The sequence below is a fragment of the Strix uralensis genome, chromosome 7, assembly GCF_047716275.1.
Source record: "Strix uralensis isolate ZFMK-TIS-50842 chromosome 7, bStrUra1, whole genome shotgun sequence".
NCBI lineage: Eukaryota > Metazoa > Chordata > Aves > Strigiformes > Strigidae > Strix > Strix uralensis.
The window spans coordinates 14,137,718-14,156,586 of record NC_133978.1 but is presented as its reverse complement, the minus strand read 5'-3'; the positions used below and the strand labels follow the sequence as shown (position 1 = coordinate 14,156,586).

The following is an 18,869-nucleotide window of genomic DNA, read 5'->3' as shown; positions in this document are numbered from 1 at the left end:
AGATCCTCTGCTGTGTCTCCCATCTGCCTTCCCTTCTACTCCCGAAGAAGTCTCTCCAGGTTCTTCCATTACTAACATCAAAGAAAATAATTAATTTTGCTCCTCTCCCATGTGCTTGTCCTTTTTGCATCTGTTTGACCTCAAATTCTCTATTCTGACACGTCACTGAATCATAGAATGTTTGATGCTGGATGGTATCTAGTCCAACCTTCTGCTCAAAGCAGGACCAACTTGAACAGGTTGCTCATGGCCATGTCATGAAGTAACATGTGTCAAGGCCTTATACATGAAGTAGCAACTTTGAGTTGCTTCAGAAATAATTAAAGCTACTTTGGGGGCTAAATTCTGCTTTCATTAAAGTCAGCTGTAGCCTTGGTATTAATTTCACTGGGAGCATTATTTCCTCAAACTGGGACGCTAGGCAGAATTGAATACAACTTAATTTTCTGTTTATTCACTTAAATTTCTAGCTGTTCATGTCTCAACCCTGAGATCATTCCTCAAGGCTCTGTAAACTAAACACTTGTTTACAAACACAGGCATTTTTAACACCTCATAGATAGACACCCCAGTTTCCTGCATAATAATGATACATTAAAAAGTCTCTGTTTTCTAATCAGTCTTCATAAATCAGTATTGTTGTGCCAGAAATGGTGGAAAAATAGCAAGCTTAGTTAATGTTTAAGGTTTTCTTTACACTGAATTTGTTTATTGCTTCATTTAAACAGCATTAAACCATACTGGTATATAATTAGTTCTGCCTTTAGTCTTTGGCAGTTTTTCCTGTTTAAGTTATAAGCTCTACAGAGCAATGTACAAGCATTTGTTTGTGTTATGTCCTTACATGAAGCCCTACTACAACAGAATCATAACTTCTCTGGGTCCTCCATAAATGATGAGGGCATAGATGAGAAAGAACGGAGCTCTATTCCATCTTCGCCTCACACAGCAAAAAGGTTTTTGTTTGCAAATGTAACAGTGTATAACTTACAGACACACCATTTTGCTCATAAGCTATTATGCTAAATTTAATAAACCCATTCATTGTTAAAGTTATGCCTTGGATAGGAATGGAAAAGTCTTCAGATAGAAATGTAGTCACCCTTTAACCTCACAGAAAGCCATCTATGCATTTTCCCTGGATGATTTTTCCAGTTGCTGTGGTCAGTTGTTTGGCTAGGGAAAGATTGTCATCTGACATGTAACAAAGCACAACCCTCAATTTCAATTGCGTGGGGCGTGACCACACATCAGATACACACACAGCCACAGCTCCTTTCTGGGGGAATAGTTAGGACTCCTTGCTGTTAATAACAGGTCTGGTCACCTGTCCAGACTAAACCCCATTACAGCCATTGGTCTAGATCTCAAAAACAATTTGGCTAGAGAGCTTCAGCAGTCTTCCAGCCACTTGGATCTGTATGATCTTCTGCTTTCATGTGTCTTGTGACATTATTAGTGTATATATGTAAACCATTAGGATTTCCTCAGTACCTTAGGAAACACACTGATGCATTTAAACAGCCATTACCCAAGAGTTTTTGCTTCAGTGTTTCATTGATGTTTACAGTACAGGTGGTCTTTGAACTTTGAAACAAATATTGACTCTAGTTCATGAAGTCAGGTTTCAGGAACCTATCTGCAAGAACAGTTGTGGAATTCGTAAATTCTGGCTTCCTGACAAGGAACATTAGGTTAAATTCAGACACTTTTACCTTTTTCTAGATATATAATGCCAGAAGAGACTTTTCTTTTATGTGGTGTAGGACTGTAATTACTTTTCTGAAACATTTAGTGTTCAAAAATCTTCATAAATCTATCCTATATGCATAGTGAATGTGAAACAATAACCAATATTTGCAGATGTACCTCTTTTATGGTTGCTATGAAAATATTTACATACTTGAACTGCTTGATACAGGCAAACACATCTACTTACACACTCAGTACTAATCTAGTAAATGATGCACAGCAGAATTTTATATTAATTTTGCATGACTGAAAATGACTGCACAACGCTGTGAGCTCCAGAATTAGGCTTATATGGCTATCTGGAGATACAACGCACACCCAGCAACTTTTTTAGTCATGATTCCTATCCACGGGTTATTCACAACCTTTTCAGAAATGCTCCCACTATCATTGCTACAGAGCTCAAATACACTACTGGTGCTCTGAGGTCTGTGGGAAACTGCTAACTAAATAACCTGATTGGTCACATCTTTCAGCAATCCCCCAACCTGACCTTGTTACCACTGTTGGTTCAGCCAGGGAAGGTTGCCATTCAAGTAGCCATTTCACATACTTCACCTGGGCAAATATATTAGCAAACAGCAAGCATCATTACCTTTCATCTATGTCTGAAAGATTTCACTGCCACTAGTCATTTAGGCAGTTTCAGATAAAAAAGTCTGAAACACAGCCAAAAATATTCTTAGATACCTGTCTAAACAGGGGACATTAGATAATAGATGAAGGGTATGTAGCATCAACCAGCACAGGGGACATTAGATAATAGATGAAGGGTATGTAGCATCAACCAGCACAAGTATATAAATGGTTCTAGACAAAAATGTATACAGTAACCAGAAGACACAAGATTTCTACAGATTCCCATTCATAGATGGAATACAGAATGGAAAATGTCAATCTCACCAGAAGATCTTCAGGTTTATAGACATAGTTACAATCTCACAGTTTCATTATTATACTCTTCCCCCCCCCCGCCCCCCCCCCCCCGCCCCCCCAAGTCCTTTGCCCTGAAACAAACTAAAAGTCTCAGGATTTTATCCAGACTTGTAAATAAATAAATTTAGTTTCTTAAGACAAGGCAAATAAGACCCCAACAACTATTACTGTGTGCTACTGACATTTTAAATAGCATTCCAGAAATGCTGCCTTACAATTTTTTTAATTAGTTTTGAAACTTTATGTTCAGAGGAAGCTCTGGGGAATGTCAGCAAAAACTCACAAGATGTGCAGTGCAGGTTATCACTACATCCCTCCCCCCCACTACCTTTGGTTTGACTTTATTTTCCAAAAATTATTAAAATCATTATGCTAAAAATTGATTGATAACCAACTAGAAAGAAACAATAAGGGTAAGAGGTCTCAGCAAACATTATTTTCATATGCATAAATATATATATATTTGGCCACATACTTTTTCTACAGCTAAGGAATTTCTCCATCTCTAAACCATTTTAACATCACAGCATGCTTGAAAGCACCTAATTGTGATGATACCTTGAAATGAGACAGATGAAGGTGCTTAGAATAATTAGGCTCTAAACTTTCAAGACAGTATCATGGAGCTTGTTACAATTATTGTTATAAACTTACATATATACTGGGCTAAGTGCACAACTAAGTCATGTTATCTATGCCATTGTTTTTCCAACAGAATGCTTATCATGAGAGTGAAATGCAAGTAATATCCCTTTAAAAAGCAATTTTTTAAAAGTCACATGCAGGATTATCAAAGTTTAAAGATAGAAAAAAGATAATCTTTTAACGTTCCTTCCAAAATTATTAGTAATAAAGACATATGCACCTAGTGGTTTCTTACTCCCCATGTTCTTTGTGACTGACAGCTACTCGCTCACTATTGGAAAACAGAGCACCACCAAAGAACGCCGAACCAACCCAGGCACTTCTGCTAGAAGTAGATGTGTAACAACTTTGTCTTTTCTGTGAGGGCAAATTTTTACCCTTCTGCCAAAGGGCACTAGGTCTAGCTAAGAACCAAAGTGGGACCTGTGAGGTGCAATGATCTCGTTTTGACCTTTAGCAACAAGAACACTTTTAGCAGAGAAATGTCAGGACTAAGAATGTCACACCTTACCTGTTTTACTGAAACATGCAAAAAGGACTAAAACTAACAAAAACCTAAATATGATCTGGTGTCAGCATTTGTAATGTGAATTAAGACTATAAAATTCAAGATTTGGTTCTTAAGGATTAAGATCAATAATTTTTTCATTTCTGCAATGCAAAGTATGGACCAACAGCACTAGATCTCAAGGAAGCAGACCCAGTTTTAGTCCTGTAAAGGGAAACTGAGGCCTGCAGCTCTACTAGGCAGGGAAGAAGGACAGAACTGCCAACTATTCTCTTCACCATCCTAAATCTCACCCGACATGGGTACATAGGCTACCCACAGGTAGCCATAGCTAAACAAGTGCAAGAGCTGCTCTTAGGGTGTATCTCATTCTTCTTCCACTACAATATTTTCCCATCACTTGGTTCTTTTTCCCTCTTTCGGTTTTTCCTACTAATGGATTTCAGGAGTCCTTTAATTTCCTAAATTCATACCAATCATTGATTCCATTTCCTAGGCAGAGGATTGTTTCCTGTTTCTGAGGTTGACAGCTTCCAAGGTTCCTGCTACTGCTCCTTTCTTACATTCACAATCCACACTCCTTGTAATTAAACACCAGTGTTGCCTTTGGTCTCTAAACTGTTAGTTATGAAGTCAACCAGAAAACAGATAACAGAGCAGACCTGCCATAACCAAAACCTATCAACTATACCTATCAATTCTAAAAAGAAAAGGCATTTGACCCATATGCATTAGAAGGTATAGACAGTGAAGTTTAAGATCACAATTTCTGCTTTTGAAAATTAGTGTTGAAATTGGCACCCATCATAAATCAACACCTCTAAGACATCCTCTTTTCTGTGTCTTCAGAAATCTTGGCTAATGAGAAAACTAATGGTAAGTCTACACTGTAGTTTATTATTAACCACTTCCCAACTGCTACCAATGGCTTAGCATCCCAACAGCAACAGTCAGAGAACAAGGCATTTGGAGGTTTTGGGTGATTAGTTCTATTTTGTTAGCTCTCCACCTCTCCAGTACCATAAAATAGGTCACTGGGATTCTGTAAGTCTTTAGAAGCAAGGTCATCAAAGTGATTTCAAGGCGTAATTATTTTTAAGACACACAGAGATATTCCCATGCAGCTGGCATGAATATTTTTACCAGGACTCAAGTGGGAGTCCTGCCAGTAAATTCAGTAAGCACAGACCTGATCTCATTAGAAACTAAAATATTCTCTACACAGACAGAAGACTAGAATACAAAATTCACTTCCAGACTTTGAATTCACAAATATTTGAACCTATTCAAAGCTGTGGGTTTCATTTTTACAGTGTTTATAACATCAAAATACTGTAAGCAATAATTTTTTTTTTAATTTGATACTTGGAATTTACTTATCCTAACAAACAAAGCAAAATACAGAATAGTCAATGGACCTTTTTTTTAAAGGTTAGATGGTCCTTTGATTTAAAGTGTGAAAAAGAATACTGATGTATTGCTCCCAGCTGCGTGAGCTACCACACATACAAGTGGCAATTTTCTTGTAGTCACAGAATAGTGAGACAGTTGTAGCTGCTGGAGAGGCATTTGAAGAAACTGCAGAAAGAGAAAAGAAAAAAAAAAAAAAAAAAAAAGGAAACCTGCCTTTACAGTACTCTGAGTCAAGAGTCGGGCCAAATATATAGAAATATATAGGTCTGGCTGTATTCTCCCGATCTTTTGCGCCAAGCAAAGCTTGGGCAAATTCTAAGACAGCTTCATACATCATGTAACTATGCTGAGTTTCTAAGTGATATTTAAAAAAACCCAAAAAGCTACAAAAGACACATAAGAAGGCTAAGGGGCATATGTGATTGAGTTAACAGTGGTCTATGTCTGAGCAGTGCTGAAAACACTTATCCTAAAGATATTAAGAGATCAGTGGCTATAAAAACATGATCTATTGAGAAAAGAGAATAGTGTTTCAGAGGGATGATTGATCATAGTTTTTGCAAGAAGCCTGACTAAAAAGTTTTAAAATACAAGCAAATGTGATAACTCTTAACTCAAGTCCAAGTAAGAAACAAAATAGTGGTGTATTTTCTTCTATACGCTCCACTTAGATATATATGCCCACTGAAAAAATGTTGAAGAACAGCTGTCTCAGAACTTCACAGCAGTCCCAGCCCTAGAAATTTTCAGCTGTCAGTGCCTAAGGGTAACTTTTCAGTGCAGCTAGGTTTACAATGAAACAAACAACAGATTCTGTTTCCAGGGTTACAATTATCAGCTAAATAAATAACATTTTTTAAACTTATCTACTAAACACATCAGTGGCAAAACCGCAATTGCTTAAGATAATAATGAACCAAATACAGGTGTGTCTGCATGCAGCCAGTCATTTCTGGAAGAAAGTGCATTCAGGAGGTGGAGTAGAAATGAAGCGGAATGATTGGAGAAGCCCAACACACTCCCAGGAATGTGACTTGAAACTGAGCAAAGGGGAGCTGCAGTATCCCTTTGCTGCAATGGGAATGATTTATTATCTGAATGTTTCCTCTCTCCCACCCTCCCCGCAACAATTTATCCCTTTTCATTTCTGCTGTTATCTTTCCTTGTATGTAGTTTGAGTCAATCAATTCGCTCATGTTTTAATATTAAGTATATTAAAAGTTTAACAAATAAGAGATGGCTTTTTGGAGGCAGAACTCATGCTCACGTTAGTAGAGAACTCAATGCTCTTATGATTTCAACCACACCTTTTTCTGCAACTTCAATGAGAACAAAATTGAGATCCTTGGAAGACTACATCCTCAGTGCACCAAAAAATGCTTTGCTTCAAATTTTTCTGGAAATAAAACAACATACAGCTTTATTATAGGGCTGAAAATATGATTCAGTTCATTAAGAAAAACAGACTAACCAAGATACTGATCAAGTTCAGACATACTTCCTCCTCCTCCCACAGAAAAAGCTAATTTCTTTACTTGGAATCTGCTAGACTATATCTAAATTACAGAAGAACTACTGAGTAAAATAATTTATTTCATCCAGAAAACAATTTGCTGAACTCAAACACCAAGGGGGTTCTTGCATCAAACAAAAATAACATATTTTTCACACTTACTTTCCCAAGATTATGGAAAAAAAAAATCCCTTTAATAATAGCAACTTCTATTGAGATACATGAATGACTACATGCAGAAAGTGGCAAAAGCTCCTTGGGGAGTTTGTTAAAAGATTCCTAAACCTTCTAAATACTCCTTAGAGAGGTAAGATTATTCAGATAACTTTGGTATGATATTCCTAAATATCAATGTTTTTTTCTAAATCAAATCCAAGCTTCATATCATCGCTTAACTACATTGAAATTTTCAATTATGCCAGATGCAAAATAATGGGGAAGAGTTTTGATTTTTAGTGAAACATGTATTTCTGTGTCAGTAGAGACATCAATACAGCCTTTGTAATGGATAACAACTCAAAATAAGATTAATCAACAAGAAGCAAAAGGCAACCTTCTCTACTTATTACATTACTTGACCATTTGCCTGTGGATTTACTTTCAGGTGATAATACAAACATGCTTGGTATTAATAACAAAATGGCTTCATATAATCACTGGTTTTTTTGGTGTTGTGTTTGGTGTGGTTTTTTTTTTTACTTCCCCCTCAATTAGCTCATGTTTATATAGTCAAAAGACTAACCTAAGGAACTGGTCATCTCTTTTTTTTTCAAAATGGCCATTGATTTTGGGTGCCCTACAATTAAAGATAAAGTGGAAGCACTCAGCATCTCCACATAGCTGCTAGTAGCATCTTCTAGAGTAACTTATTTGAAATAAAAAATACTAGTATAAGTGACAACAATGCCAATCTCTAAGTTAAACACTGATTTTGGTTTATAATGATTCTACAAGGTGCAGGTCAATACAAAAGACCCACAGCATTCAAGTTTGATATACATCCGAGAGCTCTCAAATTCTGTGAATCAGTCTTCTGCTTCTTAAAAAGTTTGCTACACTGTGATAGCTTGATTAAATGGCACGTTCCTCTACCTTGCCTTTCTTCCACTACTGTTAGCCTAATGATACCTACATAAAATGTTTATAATAGTATAGCTTTTTCCATCATATGAATTGAAACAAATACACAAGTATAAAGCACAAAGACTGCATCAGGGTTTATAATGGTAATGCCAGAAAACAAACAAAAGTAAAAAAAAAAATTAAACAAATGTACTGTTAAGGTATTTTAACAAGTAGTTCAGTCCTTATGAGCTAATAACAGGTTTAAACCCTCTTTTCTAGCTGTAGTCGTTAGACAACACTGTTCTTTATCTAACCTAAGTACAGGAAAAACGTCACAAAAGTAAAGCAATTAATAGCTGACTTCAAATACGAGTCAACTGTAATAGCAAAGTTCAGAGGAATTCAATTTTACATTTAATCCAGACTAATTCATCTGACTCTCATTACCATTAGCAAACTACTGTATAAAGCTCTTGCTTACAAAAAGATAAGTTAGTTCCTTTAGACTTTGAAGGAAAATCATCCATCATTAGAAAGGGGACAGCAGACTTCATACAGCCTATTCTGTTAAAAGGTAACATTAAAACATGCTTGCTGCAACATGTATGTCTCCTTGTAGGAGAAAAGCTCACATTGCAAAGCTGAGTTTCTATCTCGATGAGCAGACTGAGGGTTAATCTGATTCATTTTGTCCTATTCTGGGCTTCATATCTGTTTTCATCCTTATGCTCCAGTATTGCTGGAATGAGAACAGCTGTGAATGGGCACGATACTATCAGCACGTTCTTTGGAGGATCTGTACATGGGGTCTGATAGCAGCCTAAATAAGTCTGCTCCTATTCTGAAGAAAGGAAAAATTACAGTTTCATAAATCTTCTGTCAGTATTTAGCATTTTATTTTCAGCAACATTTTCCATCATCTGCCTCTGAATTCCATCTTCTTTATTCCACAAAAATGTATTCAAAGGGAACGTAAGCTGTAGCTGAAGTTACATTTGGTAATTGCATTTTTTTCAATATACAACTTTAGATTTTATGCAGAAGTTAAACTGTACTAACACTTCTGAAATCACATCACATGCAGTAACAATAAAATAGTATCTTCTCCTCTGTTCTCTTTCTGTTCCAGGCTCTAACTTGCGACACTCCAAAGAAGGTTAAAGTTCAGAAGGAGAACGCACAGATGATTTTAATCTCTCTCCAGGATTAGACACCCAAGCAGAAGGCATCTTTGTTGTGAAGTATGTTTCCAAGTTACCTACAGGCTGCTTTGCACCTTAAGAAGGTACTGAGCCAAGAACTGTTTACCCTCTGGTCCCATATCCAACATAAGAATTGTTATAAAGCCGTAGAAGGCGATCAGTGCACCAGGTCTAGGCACGGCAAATCCTGAAAAAATGGGAATTCCTATAAATAACATTTAAACAACTTATGCCTTCTGTACATAATATAACAGCAAAGGAATATGTAAAGTGGAATCTACCACTTAATTTTGACCATTGCTAAGCAATTTTCTGATAAAAGTTTCCATCCAAAAATTCAATTCCTATCTAGAAAGAGAACGGGGAACTGCAGGATCAGAAAGAAGTTACAGTGAAAAATAAGCTGAGACAAAATGACAAACAAAAGTTGGAGTTTTCATGGGTTGTAACTGACAGAGCCACCAGTATGTTTATTTAGGATGCACTCTAGTGGACACACATATAACAAAATCAAACAAAGATGGAAATGTTATGAAAAGATAGAAAATGAAAGCCACATGGTGGAAGTAGTAATTATAATTATTTACTAGCATGTTTTAAAATATATGTAACTTGATTTTATTTCCTAATTAAATATGAAGGCTGTATGAAGGCTGAAATTTTTACAGTCAACGTAAATGAACACAAGTTACTTACCAATTTTTGAAAATTTTAATGTAAGTAACAAGATTCAGTTATACATACTCGTTCAGAAGAGAAACTCCATCTATTTATCCAGTTACTCCATCCCTTTGAGATTGGCACAAGAAGCTGCTGCGCACACAGTGTTAATAGGTGTAATTGGAAATGTAGTAACTTAAAATGCAGCCTTAAAATTATATTAACTGTTACTAATAAATACAATCATAAAGTGTGACAAAATCAGTTTGCTGGAATATCAACCATAAGGGCATATTCATGCCACAGAAAAGGGTCTTGACAGTCATAGAAATTGCAAAGCTATACCAACGCAGAATAAATGCAGGTAGCAAAGCCTGACCACCTAGTCACAAAAGTAGTTCCACTTTTCATTACCTGAAAAGTTACACAAACATTTCTAAGTATTTATACCTGGAAAGTGACATTTTTCTCCATTGATTTTAAGGATGTTCATACAAGACATGCCAATTAACAGCATCCAAAAAGCAATATGGCAATAAAGAGGGCAAAAGGAGTTTTTTTAATAAACATACTTTATTATTTTTAAGGGAAAAATAATATATTACTATACTAGAAATCATTAGTGCTTACTTTTTTAAAAATTTATAGGATTATGCCCAGTATGAGCTACATGAACAGAACAAGTTATTTAGAGCAGAAAAATATTTATTATGTGATTGACCTTTGCCTGTCGAGTGTATAGATAGTTTTAACATTTTGCCAAAGATAGCAAAACCCTTAAAGCTAGCTATAATACAAACAAATTAAAGTGAAATTATCCCAAAAATCTCTTTCATCCCAAAACCGAAGAATGCAGTGAAAGCACTAACTATGTACTGAATTTGTAATGAAGAGTATTTTCATTATACAATATTGGCAATGACTTAAAAGTTAATTGCCCAACAAACCTGTATTGTTAGAAGACAGAGATGCAAAGGCACATTTTAGCCAAGAAGTGTAGGATTTCTTGATGTTGGTGTCTTTTCCATTTATAATGAACAGACACAGAACATTCTTGACAACCTGTACCAAGATATCAGTGATTACAGGAATTTGTTCTTATAAAACCTAAGGCAATCATTAAGGATTATAAAACTTATTTTTATAGATAAATATGGATCAAGCTAAATATTCTTCCAAATTTTTTAGAAGTGAAGATCTGAGAACTAGTAATGGTACTTAGTAAAGACAACACAGATGTAATTCATTGATTTGCAAATTCAAGACAAATGCAGAAAAGATCATTTTAAGACTTGACTAATCAAAACTGACATGCAGACACTTGGATCTCACTTCATATCACACAATAACCAGAAAAGGTTATTATAAAGCTTAGAGCAAACACCTAGTGTTACAAAAACCACCTCATGATTTCTAAGAGAGACAAGATCTTTTAGTACATCTGTCTATGGAGTCACATAGAGTTCAGTTTATCTCTTACAGGTAAACTGGAAAATCATCTGATTTGATTTTGCATCTAGTTTGAGGTGCAGAACTCTCTCTCCATCTTCTAATCTGTAGAGCATTCTCTCTTTCTACCAGAAACCATTCACATTCTTGGAAAATCCTTTTCCAATAGTCTTTTATTCTTTTAATATTGGTTCAAATTACCATATCGTAGCCTCTACTCCAAAATAATCTTGACACGTTAATTATATCTATAATTATTAATTTTACACTTCAAGAATCAATGGGTAGTATGTAAAAAATATATTTACTGCTTTCATTTCAGTTGCAGTTTTCTTCCTCTGAGTCAGCCACGCTAGCTACAATGGTTTAAGAACAAAAAGGAAACATCACATGCCAGAATTAACAGACTTTATACAAACACCCAGAAAGCACAGAAACTGAAACAACAGGTATGTAAATCAGTTTTATATATAAAATAAATAAATTAAGATATTACACTTCAGGATCAGCAAGTAATGAGTAGAAAATATATTTATTGCTTTCAGATCAGTTAGGAACTTTCTTGTCCTGCTTCTGCCATGAGATCTGTTACACATTAAAAAATAAAAAAAGAAATTCTATCAGTTGCCAGCATTAACTAAATTTTATAAAACGTTAAAAAGAGTAAAAAAGAAAAAAACCATGAGAAACAATTCATCAATATAATTACGTATTCTTCCATTCAGTGAAATATGATGAAGTTTATCACCAGACTTTTATTATAAAATACAGTGAGTCTGGCTGAAATATGATGAACCTGAGAGCAATTTTAATTTTATTGACCTGTTTTTAATTTGTAGTTTAATTCAACAAACATATCACTGTAAAATCTGAAATAGCGTCACCAAAGGCCAATGTAATCCAACTTTAAACACGAAAATGTGGAAAATGGCACATATAAGAAGCATGTACGTTTACTACTCATTTTCACTTCTGGTTTTGCAATTCACTTATTTAAGAACACATAAAATATGCCTGAAGCCTCTAGAATAGTTTTTAATACGTAATTATCAGAAAATTATAAAAATTGGGGCTATATGAGATCTTGAGAACTCATCTGATTTACCTTAGTGAAAAAAACACCTGTGAAAACCTGACCCTAAGGGTACTCATAAGTATGTTCATAAATACATTTAAAGAACTCTTATAAAACAGACTGTTATTAGAGTAACCTTAAGCATAAAGCATATTAGTATCACAGTATAAATTCTGAGCTAGAATTACACTACTCATACCAGAAATTAAGTGAGAAAATTATTAAGGTTAATAAAGGAAAAAGGGTTCTAAATGAGGTTCTAAAATTAGTGTATCAAAATCTCAAGTCACAGCACTTGGAATACTCTAACTGGAAAAGGTCAGACAGATATCAATATCTTCATGACCAGTGAATATTCATAAAGCTGAGTGATTTTGCAGGATTTGGCATTATCTGTTAAATGCACTGCCATGCCTTACAATAAATGAAGGCTGATTCATGTTCTCTTATTTCCCTGGTATAAGTATAAAAAGAATTTTAAAAAATAAACTAATTAATTAAAAGCTGGGCATAGAAGATGTCTGAGGATCACAACAGAGGCACAGCTGTAGTACTGCAAGCAGTACATTCATGTCAGCACAGGGCTCAGAGAACCTGATTCTCAGCAGGTCCTGGCCTTAGTGAGCACTGTGTGTCCTTAATATCTGGTGTTATATGTTAAACGTTTGCTCAGATATCTCTGCACAAAAAATATACTTCACACCAACCAGAAAAATATATAAATAGCTTCAATCACTCAAGAGTGAGTCATCTTTTGTGATTTAGTACATGTTGCATATGACTATCTGTTCACAAGGCAAAGGAAGTGAATATTCTTAAATATTATTAAATAATCTGAGAATATTCCTACTTTCCATTTGTAACATATCTGAATACAAAAGGGCATCTTAAATCTTGAGGATTTAGTCAGCCACCACCACCCAGTCTTTAGAATGGCTTAACTTGTACCAGAGAACAGGCTATGGGTGGTTTGGAGGTTGTGGCCAAAATACCATCCCTTGAAACCATAGGAGAGAACCGACACAGTCTTGACTGCAATAGTTTTAACCTTTGGTATGTCAGCACAGAAAAGCAAATCTGTAAGAATCAATCACTTATAATCTCCCTGTTCTTTCTAAACACTTACCTCACACTGGCCTTTCTCATCGAGCTCCTCAACTCTGGTCAATTTAGGAGCTCCAGGTCTATCTGTAAGTTCAGCTATCATCTTTTCATTTCCCTATGGTAGTGAAAACCAGTTTTCAGTTAAAAGTATTCCATGTCATGATTAATTACCTATGGAGAATATTTTAGATGTGCTAAAATGACATTACGTATTACTACAAAGAATACTTTGGATGCGTGCTAGACAAATGTGTTAGTGTGTGAATATGGTCTTTCTATGCTTGTTAAGACTATTTTTTCCAGTTTTTTTAAAACCACAGGAATTTTGGTTTAAATTTCTACATATTCATTTTTTTCTGTCACTTTCATACTGTCACCTTTCTACAATTATGTTCTGTCAGTATTTTAACAGAGTGCTCTAAGAACATACATATCTCTAAAACATGACATGGTCAACATAAATTTAAGAGATAGTGACATTTTAAAGTTTTATTGAGATAAACATGCCAATAATATAAATTCCTGTGCACCAGGAGGATCCCAGAATCAAGAGGCATCCCAGTTCCAAACCACAGTTCTTTTTCCAGGTACAGCAAATGGACTTTGCACTGACATACTGTAACATAGACACTTAAATTAGACATGCTTAAGTTATAATGCTTTCTCATAAATACCACCAAGGAATGTGAAAGCATCAAGTAAGCTGACCTTATGCTAAATTTTTCAACAAATTTATGCTCTGTTCTGAATATAAACTAAAGAAACCTAACAGAACAGACCAAAAATCCAGTACAAAACCCAGACTGGAAGCAAGGTGTTAAGACATTCTTCCCATTTTTTCACTTTTTCTTTTTTTTTTTTTTTTAAATTATGGGTTAGTTCAACACCCATGGGCCTCTGCCTTGTGTTTCATTTTTAGTGTCTGCATCTGGAAAAGACAGGTGATTAACAGTATTTTCAAACCACTGATTAAACTTTGTCTTAAACCTCTTGATCTTTCCGCTGCAACAGTATTTCGTCTTCTTCGTTCTGCAGTTCCAGCTCCTGACGTTCTTGTTCCAACTGACTCTGCAGACAGTTTAAGAAAGGACAAATTAGAAGGAAAAAAAAAAATACACATTCATCTTCCCCCTCTATTGCTTACAATGTATTTCATGATGGAAATTTTAAATAAAATAAAAAAGGAAGCATAAAACATAACTGCAATGTTAATAACATAAAGCCTTTTCACTATCACCTGACTCAACATTTTCATAGGTTTTAGACTCGCATGGATAGCAAGGCTTTACTACCAAGAGGAAGAAACAAACAGCTGAAGTTAGTGTACACACTTAAGATATTGTCTCATTCCGCATACTCTTTATCAGTCTATATTCATTATCTCCTATACTTTGGATTAAACTCTTTGTATAGTATCTAGCACAGACAGATGAATTCGTATAGAATCAAATCTATAGAAAAGACTGGTAAGCAATGTCATTAACATTAATCATCTTCAACAGCAATATTTAATATTTCCAATTGGAAATATCTAATACAACGTGTTTATTCTTTGTGAGCCTAAGTCCTATTGCATCAAAACTTCAGACACTGCATGATCTAAGCGTTCACATTCAACCACACTAGGGCCTAGAGAATACTGTTTGCTGTAGCATTTTGTGAGCAGTTACTACAAATATGGTCATATTGTAGTAACTAGTTTTCGCTTTCCTTTTTGGTACCTATAATCAAAACATGCCTGAGTATGTGACTATAGCCAAAATTGTGAGTTAGGTTAAAAATGTGTCTAATGTGAGTATTGTTCAACATCCTTCCCGTAGTTTACATGAAATAATTTATTTAATTCTCTGTGAATTATCTCTAAACACAATCTCATATTCTCGTTACCATTTACTATTTTAAATTATTAAATCATTTAATCATATATTATTAATAAATTTAAATCATTAAATCCTTAAGCATGTAACTTTTGGTCTGCAAATTAGTAAATCCCAAATTTAAAAAGTACAAGTGAAATAGAACAAATGCGTCTTACACTAGAACTGCATTTAACAAGATCAGCACAGATTTAAAATTACACTTTTGATTTTAACATCATGAAAGTCAGCCATGTAAAAAATCCAGCCAGATAATATCAATATTACCACAGCAACACTGAAGTTCTTACACATGTGGCCAAACTCATATGACTCCTTTATAAGGAAGAGCTAGAAACACAGATCTTATCTTTATTTCTCATGTTTAAAGTCCATACAGTATAGGATTCAAATTGCCTTCTGCCAATAGAATGCTCAGGTAGCTAAGGAAAGAAAAAGGCACCTTACTGGATCAGGCTATACACACAGCTTAAAAGTGCAACCTTTGCCCATTCATTCCCAACCATTTTCAGAACTCTATAATTGTATATACATTCTCCTTACATTTTTTGGCATTACTGATCTTACACTGAAGTAGCTTGAGCCAATGATCAGTTATTACTCCCAGGCCTCCTAGCAGGCCTGCAAAAATTTTTGCAATGATTTCAAGCTTTACTTGCACCAGCTCTTGTTCATAATTAAATACAGAAGATAGTCTACATTTTAAGTTACTTCTGCTGTAAGTCTTAAATTGGTTGCTTTTTACCTTAGTCTCCTTCATTTTTTTTACAACAGTTTACCATATAGTATGTAAGTTTTCCTTCCCATGTGCTGACTAATCATTTCAGTTATTACGTTGCCTTCTACCAAAATCATTATACAGATATTAGAAGTATACAGAGAGCTACAAGATGCCACAGCTTCACATCCTATTTATAATTATCTGTTAAGTATTATTAACCTGACGTTGTCCTTTAAGTTTCTGCTGGATCATTAGCTCTTCTTTTTTCATTTTTCTTAACATTTCAAGTTCTACCACGGCCACCTCCCGTTCTCGTTCCAGCTCAATCCTCTCCAACATTCTCTATTTCAGAGGTAACACAGAATCAATTAAAAAAATTAGAGACATTAAATAGCATCAATTATATTGTCATGATTTTTTTTGCCCAAGACATATCCACCTTTTTTTCTTCATCTAAGATTCTTCTGTAATTGTAAATCCAATGGGCCAGATACTCTATTGGATCTGCCGGCCGATGCTCTACAACCTCTGCCAGTCCCTTTTTCAAGCAATTTCCCAGGCATCTCTTCAGATACTGAGACTCCATTCACGTCTACTAACAACAAACAAACAGATATTAGCCATCAATGTCAGAATTAAAATTAGGGGTTTTAAGAATTATTGTCTCAGGCACCAAACACTGAATATGTTATTACTCCTTTTATTAAGCTGGCAATGAATAAAGTTATTTAAATTTAATATTGGTTTAGTTCTTAAAAGCTCCAGTGATAGATCAGTTATAGCAAGCACTGCAGAAAAAATTCTCAAAACACCCCTTACTATTTAGGCACATATAATTCAGAAACTGCTTGGAAATATGCTGGTAATTCTAAATCAGCATAATAGCAAAAAAACTCAAAACAACAACAGGATATAGAAAATTTCTATACAGATATTGGAAGAACAGCAAAGTAGGTCTGTGTATGATTAAGGGCAGATTTTAGTTTGAACTAACAAAGCTATGTTTAGGATACGTATGCAAGACCAGGGCTTGAAGCAATCACTCTGTACGGTTACGAAAGACACAGATCTCTGTGCACACACAAGGTTTTACTGGCCCTGTGCCCGTAAACACATGACACATCTGAAACCCGCTGTCTGCAATGCTGAAACCCGCGGCGATTGCTGTCAAGGGGAGGGGACCGAGTCCGCCTCGCGCAGCCGCGGCCCGGAGGCGGCAGCGGACCCCCGGCCCGGGACGGCGCCCGTCGAGCAGCCGGACCCCCGAAAAGCACCGCGCACCCCCGCGCCCCACGGCCCCTGGGCAGGAGAGACCGGGGCCCCTCGCACCGCCCTGTCTGAAACGCCGCTCTATAAAACCTCTCTCGCCCTTCGCCTTCACACCGACTCCCGCGGGGGCGCGTCCGGAGCTGGCTGCCAGCGCCCGGAGGGCACCCGTAGACCTCAGTCTCCCGGCCATTTCCACCCGGAGCCTCCACCCACGTCCTCTGCCCCCGGGCTCCACTTAAGCACAGGCTGGGGCTTTTACCCCCCCCCCCCCCCAAGCCACACGCTGGGCGGGCCTGTCCCTCAGCTTGGCTCCCGTGGGCTGTCCGGTGGACCTGGCACGTTACCCTGCCTCGCCCGGTGCTCCCTGGACTGTCACTAGGACCCGGTGCCGCCAGCACCCTACCTCCGCCGCCGTGCGGCTGCCGCTGAGGTAATTAATTACCCGGCCTGCGCTACACCCGTCCTCGGGTCTCCCCGCTCGCCTTCCCTCAGAGAGCAGCCCCGCTCCCGCTGCTCCCCGACACTAGCTCCCACAGCCCCGAGCGCGGCCCCGGGACGGCAGCCCGCCCGCCCGCTCCGCTCCCCTCCCCGCTCCTACCGCCCGCCCAAGGGCCGCCGGGCGCCGCTCCACGGCCAGGGCCGCCACCGCGTACCTGCCGCGCAGGGAGCCGATGGGGAGGCGCGCGCCGCCCCATAACGCGCTGGGTTGCTAAGCAACACCGCCCGCGAGCGCACCGCGACGCCTGCGTGGCCGGCGGGAGGCACGCGATTGGAGGGAGGGCGCGGCAGGGCGGGGCCCCCGCGGGAGCAGTCTTTCCTCTCCCAAGAGGAGGGATTTCTACAGAAAAATGAAAAACATCTTCAGTCAGTCCCCGATGCCATCAACTGGCAACGTACGGATCCTTCCAGATGAGAGATTACATCAGTGTATGTGTGCGTGTGTGAATAAATATATACGGACAAATAAATAAGGAATAGGAAGCAATTTAGCGAAGAAAATATTAGAATTTTAGCATAAGGAACCTGAGCTATCACCGAGTGAGGATTTTGTAGCTAAGTGCAAGTTACCTTTTAAAATGGAGATCTCCTATGCTTGAAGTTAGACTTCCAGCATTAAAGCAGAGTGGGTTTTTTTTTCTCCACACTGACAAACTTCTTGGCTGATACCCACCTGAAGTTTGTCCAGCTGTTTGTTTTACTGCCAACTTTTAACCAGGTATTAAAAAAAAAAAAACCAAACAAAACCAAAAAACCCCTGCAAATAATTGCAGCTGAAAGAATTAATTCAGTAATTCTGAAGCTCCGTTGCACGGACATAACCTTGGTGTTTCCCTAGCAGGAAGGAAAGGCTGCAGAATGAATTCTTTCCGGAGGGAGAGACTGCACCGGAGTACCGCAGCACCCACCGGACAAAACCGCTCTGGAAAGGCGAGAGGCTTCTGCAAGGCCCCGCGGTCCCTGCGCGGTGCCGAGCGGGCAGAGAGCGCCCGCCGGCCCCCGGCAGGGCTCTGCCGGCCACAGGATGGCGCCAGCGCTCTGCAAACGGGTCTCCCCGGGCGGCGAAGGCGCGGCCTCCTTTACCCCCGCCCCGGGGCTGAGGGGCAGTCCGCCCCGCGGCCTGCAGCGGCCGGTAGCGCGGTCCGCCGCCGCGGGACAGCCGCGGCGCCCTCAGCGCCCCCC

At 37.8% G+C, this 18,869-nt stretch overlaps 1 protein-coding gene and 2 long non-coding RNA genes across 10 annotated transcripts; 1 reads left to right on the top strand and 2 right to left on the bottom strand.

The window, feature by feature from the left end:
- Positions 1-6,441: 6,441 nt before the first annotated feature.
- LOC141945830 (uncharacterized) lies at positions 6,442-9,809 on the bottom strand. The gene is made up of 2 exons (XR_012629621.1): positions 9,779-9,809; positions 6,442-6,650 (listed from the first exon to the last, which is right to left on the bottom strand). It is a non-coding gene; the product is annotated as an uncharacterized LOC141945830 (long non-coding RNA).
- On the top strand, positions 8,111-14,521 carry LOC141945829 (uncharacterized). The gene is made up of 3 exons (XR_012629620.1): positions 8,111-9,117; positions 11,466-11,592; positions 14,358-14,521. It is a non-coding gene; the product is annotated as an uncharacterized LOC141945829 (long non-coding RNA).
- Positions 10,249-18,784, bottom strand: DYDC1 (DPY30 domain containing 1). Of its 8 annotated transcripts, none has more exons than XM_074874496.1 (6): positions 18,361-18,784; positions 16,360-16,512; positions 16,140-16,262; positions 14,310-14,390; positions 13,345-13,437; positions 10,249-11,728 (listed from the first exon to the last, which is right to left on the bottom strand). In XM_074874496.1, the coding sequence occupies exons 2-6, from the start codon at positions 16,504-16,506 to the stop codon at positions 11,690-11,692; spliced, it is 483 nt and encodes a 160-aa protein (XP_074730597.1). In that variant the 5' UTR covers positions 16,507-16,512; positions 18,361-18,784; the 3' UTR covers positions 10,249-11,689. The 8 variants fall into 8 exon arrangements, with proteins under 8 accessions (XP_074730597.1, XP_074730591.1, XP_074730593.1 ...); XM_074874490.1 differs by having other exon boundaries at positions 18,258-18,372; XM_074874492.1 differs by lacking the exon at positions 18,361-18,784 and adding an exon at positions 17,843-17,865.
- Positions 18,785-18,869: the final 85 nt, after the last annotated feature.

Excerpts from the sequence above, each read along its gene's own strand:
- DYDC1 (XM_074874496.1), bottom strand. The coding sequence starts at position 16,506 with ATGGAGTCTCAGTATCTGAAGAGATGCCTGGGAAATTGCTTGAAAAAG. Across the intron at positions 14,391-16,139 it reads AACTTAAAGGACAACGTCAG|AGTCAGTTGGAACAAGAACG; the intron begins GTTAATAATACT and ends AACTGTCTGCAG. Across the intron at positions 13,438-14,309 it reads TGCAGCGGAAAGATCAAGAG|GGAAATGAAAAGATGATAGC; the intron begins GTTTAAGACAAA and ends TCACTACCATAG.